This window comes from Chiroxiphia lanceolata, chromosome 5 (genome assembly GCF_009829145.1).
Source record: "Chiroxiphia lanceolata isolate bChiLan1 chromosome 5, bChiLan1.pri, whole genome shotgun sequence".
In the NCBI taxonomy this organism is placed as follows: Eukaryota; Metazoa; Chordata; class Aves; order Passeriformes; family Pipridae; genus Chiroxiphia; species Chiroxiphia lanceolata.
In genome coordinates this window covers 9,112,910-9,124,385 of record NC_045641.1, presented here as the reverse complement: position 1 = coordinate 9,124,385, position 11,476 = coordinate 9,112,910, and the positions used below count along the sequence as shown (strand labels likewise).

The 11,476-nt window shown below is 36.9% G+C and overlaps 1 protein-coding gene across 1 annotated transcript in view; it reads right to left on the bottom strand.

Moving 5' to 3' along the window:
• Positions 1-11,476, bottom strand: part of SEMA3A (semaphorin 3A) — a 163,774-nt gene that overhangs the window by 34,819 nt on the left and 117,479 nt on the right. The window contains 3 exon segments of the mRNA XM_032688743.1: positions 249-318; positions 412-526; positions 1,661-1,803. Coding sequence (XP_032544634.1) covers positions 249-318; positions 412-526; positions 1,661-1,803 — 328 coding nt within the window.

Here is an 11,476-nt window from a genome sequence, read left to right as displayed (position 1 = left end):
TATAAAGAGCCAATTCAACAGCAAGAACAGCCTGAGAAACTGATAGTCTTTGTGTTTGCCAGCTTTGGAGTGATGATATACATTGCTCATAAGAAAGAGACCTAATTCATTACTTCTTTCTGCCACTGACTTCTCAGTTCAAAGGTTAAGAAAATTTTGTGTTTCTTGAAAACATTTTTAACAAAGAGACCTCTTTAAAACAAGCAGCCACACACGTTTCCATGCAAGTAAAATGATATGTTCTATACCTGGAAGTTGTAAACACCCCATAGACTATTGGATTTTTAGGGTCTTTTGAGTTCATTAGGAACACATCCTCTGTAACAATATTAAGAGAGAGAAAATTAGGTTAAATTCATACAGATAATACTTGAAAACATTTCTATATTCAAAGCCATCTCTGCTACTTACGTAGTTCATCAAAGTGTGTGTCAATGCCATTGGGTCCTGGCACAGAACAAATCAGACGTGCTTTGAGGAAGGTTGTCCATTTGTTAACAAGGCTCCTGTGTCCACCAAAGTCATTCTAATAACGAAAGTATTTTGCATTAATATATAGCAACTGTCCTTGTCTGAAGTATCAACAGAGTACAGAGAAAATACAGTAAATAAGATGCTATTTAGAGAAAACGAGAGAAGAATTCACTCTTTACGTACAAAAGCATTATAATGTTGCAAAGACCCAAACTATGAATTACTTTTATTTAACATTGTATAGTGACATATTTCATAGTGGTACATAATTTAAAACCCAAAAAAACCCCAAAACTCTTTATATATTGTAATATATATCTATATATACATAACACGGGAAAAAGACAAACAGCCAGAATATTTTGCTTCAGAGTTCCCAGTCTGCCCTGTCCTGGAAAAGCTGAGGGGGTTTATTATGCTTAACTGGGTAGCAAAAGAGTAGAAATGCAAGTTGCAATGGAACAAAGTAGATAAAAATGCCAGAGCAGTGGGATCAGTTGTACAGCTGCAAAATGTAGGAATAAAGGGCCCCAAGGACTTCATACTTAAGGGGTAATTGGTTTTAAAGCAGCTACTTCTGAATTTGAGGAGCTAAACTGAAATTGTGCTTATGGATTAACGTGAATTTTTACTGAAATTATCACAGTTGCCAAAGCTACAACATTTTTTAATATAATTTCATTTGTAGAAATATTTTTAAAAGTCTGTCAGAAAACAGTTTGGACATTTATCACTGTGGATTCTGCAGTCACTAAGGGTCTTTGGAATGGTTGCCCATTTCTGGAGCTAACCTTAAACAACTGTTTTAAAGATTTTCACCAATGTGGGAATAGAAAGTTATTAACATTTAAAAAGCAAATTCTTTAAATGTTTTTGGCCCACCTGGAAGTATCACATTTCCCGTAAAAGACTCTTCTGCAGACACATTCTAAGCCTTAGAAGATGCCTATGACTTTTTAAACAAAACATCGTAGTTTGTGATGTTTCCTCCCAAAAAGAAGAACCGAATAGTATTCCTTTTGATGTGTTATTTCCTAACTACATTTCACTCGGGATGACCCCTGCTTTAGTACAATGCCAATGTTAATACTGCATAGTTCACAGGCTAGAAAATGCAATTTCTAAAACTGCTTGCAAAGCATGCTGCAAGTGCATTCACTCCCACACGAAGGACTCATCATCCTACCTTGCAGATCTGCCCTATTCTGGCATGAGTGGCTTTTCCAGTGTGCTCTCCATCAATTGCATTCTCACGGAAGAAGAAATAGATTTTGTCATCTTCTGGATTGTCGCTCTCTGGTATCAGGTGAGCACTGATAAATCTGGGATCTGAGAAGACAATGCCGTTGTCCATGTTACTACTCCACGAACTGAATCACTTGTCCTCCTTATATCAATGAACTGTCATTTTGCTTCCCAGGAATCAATTATCGCATCACATGGCAAATATTTCTATGTTAGGTACATCATGACCTGTTAAGATGTGACATTCCTCTTGTCTTTAATACAGAGAGGTACTTGCTACAGATATCTAATAAACAGATCTTAATTTTATTATTAGAGCAATTAAACATTCATGAAATTTCTTTACAAATGGTTGTATACCATTACAACAGGGTTTCAAAATTCCATGTATTTATTACTGATATTTTTTTTCTTTCTTTGTATGTTTAGACTTAGGTTAATAACCTTTTTGTATATGTTACAAGTAAAATGAAAGAATTATTGAGACAAATGTAATATTCCTCATTTTAGCAATAAAAATGAATAGATAAATTATCTTACATCTAAAAAGGGAATAATTCATTACTCTCAAAAAGCTAAGTTAAAAAATAAATTTTCATTGATATTGTCTACTTCCATATGATACCATTAATCCCCAAATTTTTGTCTTCTTCTCAGAAGAGATATGTATTTTTGAACTTTTATTCAGCTTGTTGAAATACTTTGTCTTGTCATTTTTGTGAAGTTTGAAGGTCTTTTATAAATTTGTCTTATTTCTTGACAATTAGACTGACAACATTATTTTGTGGTAAAAAAGATAGAGGAACAAATGAAAATACATAAAATGTGGACATACTGATGGGTTACATAAAAAATGTTGCAAACAAGTTTTGGGAGAGAGCATTTTATAGAATTCCTATCAGTAAATTCATACCAGTGGTGAATCTGGCTCATCGTTGTATTTTACAGAGATACTTCAGCTGGTATCTTTCACTATATTTGGAAAAAGAAGGCATATCCAACAGATTTACCAATCTGTTTTATAACCACTCTACATCCTGCTGGGATAATTAACTGTGAACTATATTTAACTACTCAGAGTCCTGTTCCTATGTGAAATTATAAGCTATTTTAGTGTCATGTATTAACATCTTTTCAGTGTATGTTTACTGCTATACAGTCACGGAAATAATGAACTTTGCTTTGTTTTGCCAGTTTGCACTGACTGCCCTGTGGAACCCCTTGCTTTATTAAGGATGGCAGTATTTTTAAGCAACATATTTTGATATATTTACACATATGCACATATAAGTTTAGATGTTTTTATTATATGAGTACATATTGCATAATTTTGAGTGTGTATGTATATATTCACATGTATTCTCTGTGTGTGCACATATATGTGTGTATGTGTATATATGAGTACAGAAAGATGAGCATAGTGGTTTACATCAAAGTTTACTTAGATCAATATATAAACTCCAACATTATCCAGAAGTAATTATGCAAGACAAAGAAAGAATACGGTGAGTACAATTAACACTATCCAAAAATAAAGTACCTTCTTCCATTATTTTCAGTGTAGTTGATTCCCTGAGTTCGTTGCTTTCTACATGCTTAGTAACTCTCAACAAAGTTTTCATCCAGTTATCTGTGTAGATTCTTCTTGAACCCACACAGATTTAGAGCATTCAGAGTGTCCTTCTGGAATTTGTTCCTCACCTACACAATGTAATGAACCAAAATTTGGTTCTGATTTTGTGTTTTGAACATTGATCTTAATATCTTCATTTGGTTCCTCTCAAATCTGGTACTGGAAATACCCCCAGATGTTCAAGTGTAAATGAACTCTTACACAAGGGCTGTAGCAGTGGTGTTTGTTGAATTTGTTGGGTTTTTTTTCTATTAATTCCTAATATTTAATATACATTTGACAGTTCCTAAGCAGCAATCTGAAATTGTCATGGAACTTTATGTGCCATAACCCCAGAATGTGGCGATGCTCTGCCCACAGACCACTCTTTTCTATGAAGCTAGGCATGTTTTCCTCATGATTTACCACTGCACCATTCATCAAGAATAATTTAACTTGTCATTTATTGCTTAGCTACCCAGTTGCATAATATCCTTTTGTAATTCTTCACAGTCTTCCTTTGTCTTACTATGCTGGATAACTTACTATTGTGTGAAAAAAAAAAAAAAAATCTCATCCTGCTACTCAACCTCTTTTTCAGGTTATTTATGAAGATGTTGAACACAGGCCACAGAACAGATCTCAGTGGAACTGTGTCTACTACCTATTGTCTGTTAAAATAAATATTTTTAGACATCTGAAAACCTGAAAAATCTGTAAGCAGCTTAATCTTTCCACCTGAAACCCCAGTAATGCAAGCTATTAAATGTGTTTCTTTCCTTTCTAGCATGCATTTAAGAGCCTTTAAGTTACACTGACACGAGACCCAAGATCAATAATATCTAGACTATATTGTATCACGGTAAATATCTATACTTTATATATGATATACTATGGCTTTGCACGTGACTTGTATCTCAAGAAACAAGGGTTACAGCTTGAAAATTTCTGCACTGCAGCCTGTGAAGGATCCATCAGAGAAAGAGGATACTCATTAGCAGACACTGTTCTGGGCTACTGGATCTGGTGAACCTCGTCTGAATATGCTGTTTTGACATTCCTAAGGTCTTAAAGAAAAATGGTAAAAAATCACATTCGACCAAAACCTAATTACATTCTCAAATGGTTGAATGATTTGTTTCTAGCACAATGCGTTTTGTAAATCATAAGACAACAAGTTCTAAAATAAATCACTATAATATCACGCATCAAAAATCTAACTTTACATTGGCCTATGAAGATACTGTGGGGAGTCCCATTTGAGTCAAAAATATTGCTGATGTAGCACAGGCTATATAAACTTGCCCTCAGTTAGCATATTATTATTCTTTTCTTTTCCTCTCATAGTTTTGCAAATGAACCTAGAAACAGTAAGACAGTTTAGTATTAAAGCAGGGCTGATACAAGAATGATAGAAAAATAGTTGAACAAACTGAAAAAATGTATTTCAAATGATACTGTCAGATGGGTAGCAGAAGAGAGGACTGTGAGGAAGGCAGATAAAATTAATGCCATAGCGTGAGCACACGTGGGTATGCTTTGTATACACCTACCTGTGCTCATCTGAGAATTCAGATTTTCACTTAGTGATTAATAATCCTAACTACATTCTTGAAAATAAAGTGGTCACACGGCCTCACATCAGAATGCACCCACTGTACATCATGGAATAGTTTTTGTTGAACAACACTGATGCTTCTTACTGCACATACTTTGGATTGTTTTTTCCATCTAGTTAAATCGATACGTTTTAGTCAATAAATGAGTGGTTCTTGATGTAATAAGGCCCTTGCTCTTGCTACCTGGTGGTGTTTGGGTTTTTTCCCTCTTCCATCTAACAGATTTATGTCTATGCAGTGAAGCAAGTAAAGGAAGAACAGGCTACATGCATTCTGTTGCACACAGAAATAGATTAATTTCTGTTCAGAATGGATGTAATGGTCACAAAAGCAACATCATGATGCTACGTGTGGAGAGAGGGAGAGAAACGTGGTTCATGATTTCATAGGTTATAAAGCTAAGAAGTGGGTGGTGTGATCTACTGATCTGTAGTGTGTTCTTTATTGTTTCATTAGTGGAGGAGCTGTTTGACTTGCCCGAGGCTTGATGCACACTTGCATTTAACTCCAGGGCTGCAGACCATGTTTACTACTGACTGTTTAGGGTCCTGATGAATCAATCTGCCAGATGGCCAGCAGTCACGCAACACAGCCCTCCCTATGGACTGCACTTTTTTATTGCTCTTCTTTGAGCATTGGAAAGGAGATATCCACAGATGAGGGAATTAGGGACTTTTTCTTGACTCTCCTAATTGCTCACCCAGGCATCAGGAGAAAGAATGTCATCCATGAATGTGTATGTTCGTTCAAGTATTGAGACTGCCCTGCCTTACTCTGCAAAATTAAACAGGTTCAGTATCAAGGGGTCCCCATGGGAAGTTTAAAATAATACAGTTAGGGTTGACCTATTTCATACCTTCAACACAGCCCCCCAAAGAAATGCTGGAGTGAACTTCAAGCAAGTTTTACTGAATGGGAAGTGGAACTTTGACCCAAAATCACCAGTAACAGTTGTAAAAGTCAGTGCACTGCGGCTATCGTGGATAGATTGGATCACTTCAAAATTCTGTGTATGAATTAACAAGCATTCTGCAACCCTAAAAATGTCTCCAATTCGTGCAACCCTAAAAAATGGTGTTACAGCAGTTCAACACTTCCTTGTTTGAAAACAGTCTCGCATTGGCTAAAAGTCCAGAAAGCTTGTTTTGAGAAAATGGATTTAAGAAATAATTTGACGGCAAATATTTTGCAATGATTCATTGCTTTCAAAAAACAAGCAGACAACGTGGAAGAGTGCTTTAGAAAACAGCATACATCAAACAAACATTTCTGAAACATGTTTAAGCATGATCAAAGGAGAAACAAAGCCACAGCATAAACATGATCAAAATAAAATTACAGCTAAAAACACTCCTCTGATCTCGCAGCCAACATGAACAAGCTAAAAATAAAAACTTAGATTTTTATTTAAAACAATCAGCCTCAAGAAGCAAATTATTAAAGCCCACACCTTTTCAGTCTCCTTTTTCCAGTTGTCTTGGCTGTGGGGTTATTTCTCAGATCCCACATGACACCTTTGAACACCACTTTGTGTGCCCTCCTGCAATTACCAGCTCTGCAGACGTTTCACTGGCAGCAGCCCATTAAACTGTCCTTCGTGAGAAATCCGGCTCTTTATGAAAACGACACCTTGGTCCAGCTGCCTCTATGATTTATATGCCATTGTTTGCTTAGTTAAGTAATGGAAACATGTTTTGCTTGTCTCAGCATTTCAGGTGGAGAAAAAGCTAAGGAAAATCGATTTGCATTGGTTCTTTTACAAATGTTACTCTTTAGCAGCAACAACCTCACAAATACATACAACACCCCAAGAGCAAGAAACCATAAAAGTCAGAAATTGGCTTTCTAACTGAATTGTATTAGCATTTTAATGAAGATCTACAAACTTGAAGGCACAGAAATTACCTTTAGCTGTCAAGACTGAATAAACTGAAGGAACAGAAGCTGGGGTCATCTCTTCATCACTTGACAGGAGCCAAAGGGCAGTTCTCCCAGGAAATGTTTTGTAAAGAGTTTGAACTGGATGCCCCTATTATTGTATATTTACGGTCAAAATGACTAATTTATCAGGCCACAGCAAGAAAATTCTAGGAAACTAGGGAAATTTTATGCTCAGTAAAACTGCAATTGCTATAATTTAATGAAAAGAACTGGAGGGTGACTGGGGCCCTGAGGAGACAAACAAGACTAGAGAAGATGAAATAAAAAATTTAACAACAACAAAAATAGACAGCTACTCAAGACTTCATAATCACGTACAGTGCCTGTCCACTGAGACTCAGCACAGAGAGCCAAACACTGCCCTTGGAAAATCTGGACTTGCACTCACAGCAAGCCTTGCTACCCACAGAGAGGAGACTTGCAGCACCAGTCACAAATGTGCAGAGCAGAGCCGTCTGCCACCAGCACACTCTGCAAGGTCACCAGAGGACAAAGCTGTTAATATGTGGTGATGAGAGAACTAAGCTGGTCTGTGGTTTTACACACTCGAATGTAGTTTACAAAACACCAAAGCTTTTAGTGGCGTTCTTTCGCAGTTCTTTCATTTAAATTCTTCAGCTTTCACATCCCTCTTGCTGCTGTTGACTCAAGCAAATGCAGCAGAGCTCTCATGGATTCACTGCTTAGAGTGAAGCTCCTCATTGACTCAAGCAAATGCAGCAGAGCTCTCATGGATTCACTGCTTAGAGTGAAGCTCCTCAGCAATGTGGATGGCATCAGACCACATCCTCTAAGTGAGAATGCTCTTTGAACATGTGGTTCTTATGGAGCAATATGAGGGTTTTGTGGTAACTTACTGTCAGATGCTAACATAGAAAGTAGTACCAGGGACAGACCACGGATTAGAGATGTCATTTGAAGATGCTGTTTTCAAACTCATGGGTAGGCAGAGGAGGATGTGTGGCATGCAGGCCATGCATGGTCAAGCTGTCAGTAGCTATTACAAGGTAAGGAGCCCTATGGTCACTCATTGATTTTGCAATGGAAAATCTCATCAGAAAGAGTTTTAAAGACTGATTATATTTACAAAATGGTTTGAGTCAAGCCAGACTGATGCTGAGGAACAATGCTGTTTAATCAGTGTGTTAGTTATGTCAGCTAGTTTCTCCTTACAAGTCATATTTTGTTTTTACTAATTTTTCAAAGATTAGTAAACACAATTTTTGTGACATAGATTACAAAATGGGCTAATAAGTGTAAGGTTTAACTAAGGCTTCTTGTGATTTCAATAGTGTACATTTTATTTTATCTTATTCAAAACTCTTTTCAGAATTAGAAAAAAACCCCTTCCTCTGCAGAATCCAACTGCTATGTTTCAGTGGTGACTTGTATGAATTTTTTTTGTGACATAAAGAGATTACACATTTTCAAGGATGAAAGATATTAGAAGTAGTAACAACATACCCCTGTTCTGTCATTTCGACACATGGATGCAGCAGCAACAAAACACGCAGAAAGACCCACATTAAAAAAGACACACAATGCTTTTACATGGGTAGTATCTTCCACATCTCAATGCTACACTTACAAATACAGCAACAGGAGTCTAGTCCTTGTGTCTGTTCAGTGGTTTGACCTTAAGTGTCACCTATGGATCATTCTCATTATGACTGATGATAAATCCTATTAAAATGATGGGTTTTTTTAAGGAACTACTGATTTGTATTTGGGGCAAAAGCAAAGAAGGGCAAGTGTAATTGGGAGCATCAATAACATCCTAAAGCTTACAAGCTCCACACTGACTGGAGACCTAGTAGAAGTGAAAACTTGGCAAGGCCAGGCTAGGTACTGAGCCATGGGTGCCTTCCAAGGGAGTACGACCTCATTTTGGGGTGTTTAGCACCTCTAAAGTAGTGTAAATGAGTTCCTGACAACCACCCTGAGATCTCTCTCTTCCTCTGCCTTAGAGGCATAATTCAGCATGAATATTTCTTGGGAATAACATTTTAGCTTCCACAGGAGAGAGAAGGAAGAAAATGTTGATCTCTGATGCAATTATCAGTTTCTGAAGCCTTTGTTCTAAAGAGACAACAATAGTTTTGATTCCCTGTATAGACTAATTATACGGTGAAGAAAAGTGAATACAAAGTTCAGTAAAATTATAGCTTAATGCGCAACATGAATTAGATTCCTCACAAACCATGCTTATGATCTATCCACCCTATTTAATTTAAAAGAGGTGATTATTATCTCTTTACAGAACAACAATCAAAATTAACACCTCTTTTTCATTACTGACTATGTTTTAAGGTTGTTGTATATCTATCAACACAATTAATTTTAAACTGATTTACTTGTCCCTCAGAAAGAGTAATTGGGCAACATAGAACAGAGAGTGAGGCTTGCAGAATATTGTCTCCATTTAGGAATATTTTAATCTCAATTTTCTGTATTTTTTAACCTCACTGCAGAAAAAGCTAATGAGAGTTCCAGCTAAGAGCCTGTTTCTTCCTCTCTCAGTCATTTATCTGAAGTTTTTGACATTGATGTTTGGAAATAAAAGCACTAGAAAGCCTATGCCTTAACTGTGTAACCTACGTCTTTAGAGCTCTGGAGGAGTGACAAGAACTAAATATCACAGTCTTTATGTAAAGAAGTGATGTATTAAGGGAGGAATTGAAGCGTGGAGGCACTGAAGACAAAAGATGTTTCTGATTTGGGGTGTTACAGACTTTTGGCAAGCAGAGCCATGCTGTGAGCCTGCCTTGTGTAAGCTCTGAAGATTCACAGGTGGAGCACAAGTCTCTGGAGATGCCCAACAGTTTATGGTAGTTGATCTAAAACTCAGAAACCAAACCTGTTCCTCTCCACTAATGTGATTTGCTCAGGCCTTTCAGAATGCTGAGAGATGTGCGTTTATGTCTTGATGGAATATTCTTCCTCTTTGCCACTTGGAAATTCGAGGGTACAAGAAGGTGTCCTGAAGACAGAGAGCTGCAGCAACACCCTCACAAGCTCCTGACACAGCACATTGCAGGAGGCAAATACCTGGCTGAGTGTGAGGGGTAGCTGGGGATTAACATGGCAAATATATTCCAGCAAGAAAATGCTAAATAGGTAAAGTGGGACAGCCCTCAGCAGCATGATTGGCAAGTGCACGAAACCCCAAACTGAACATAACTGCCTTGACAAGTGCATCTTCAGCCTCCTCTTTGTCTTCTGAAACCTAAATTCCTAACATTTCTCTGTCAGCTCTATGCAGTGTACAACCCTGTCTCCAGCAGAACCATTTGTCCACAGATACATTATTTTTTTCCGCCTACAAAGTGGACAAATATGGCCTTTGTGTCAAAAACCATCTATTTTGAAAACAGGAAGAAAAATTCCAAATTTTGTACTGCCAGGTTCAATTTGAAGTGTGTGAAAGGGGTTTTGTAGCTGTAAAATAAAATCTCCTCCCTGATGTCACATCAAAAAACTGGACAGGACTCTGCCATAGTCTCAACTCTCACTGAAGGATGTTAATTCATTTGGAAATAATCATCAGCCCATGCCAGGTCCCAAGGAGTCATCCAGCAGAGTACACTCCCATAGCAATTTCCTAACCTTTCCAATCTCCTGTAATTTAATTTCTTAGTTAAATCCTTTAGAATTGGTTACAAAACTGAGATGACTTTGTCAAACTATGAAAAAGATTTTGTTGTCATAATGAACTTTTACAGCCAGTGTAAAGCAACTTGACACAAAATCCATTACAGTAAGATTAATGAGGAATGGCAGCAAAGACTGAGAAAAGGGTAGGGTGAATGACTAGTTTTAGTTGATCTGTCAGTGTAGCATAGCAACATAAAATGCAGTAAGGCATCTGTAAGAGGAAGTAAAACCCCTCAGCACAAGCTAAGGTATTCAGTGTGATAGCATCAGTTATGGTAACCTCTTTCAGTAGTCATGTGAGTATAATATGTGTTTCCAACTTAATTGAGCTTCAGTCAACATAAGGTATTAACAGGGTTTTACCCAACTGAATTAATGTACCAGTTTATCGCTGATGTGCAACTTAGTTCTGTTCATTAAAAAAAGCAACAAATGTATTTGATAGCACAGGTGTGATGAAAACTGTGCAGTTGCTTCAGACAGAAAAGTCTTGCAACATTACCTTTTGCACCGCTCTGTCAGAAAGTTGTTCTTCTCAAACATTGTTTAATTGGTTTGCATTTTAATTCCGTACAAGCAAAACCTCCTTTTTTAATTTATTCAGTGACAGCACTTCAGAAATATTTGATGTAATTTCTGTGACTCTTATGAATGAAAAGATTTTTGGGGGGTAACATTGTATCAGACTCGAAATTTTTGTGTTTTCTAAAAGCACTGAGGGAGGATTTTGCAGCACACTTGCTTGTGCTACATAAACAACGGGGAGAGGAATTGGCAGAAAATTTAGAAAAAATATTTTAAAAGTAATAAAAGAAAGAAATGCAGTAAAAAATACAGGTCCTGTAGTAAATGGGAAGCTGGAATTTTTTTTTAAGAATGCTTTCTACCAAAAAGTCTGGCAAAAAAAAAATAATTAAAGCTGACAGTGTGT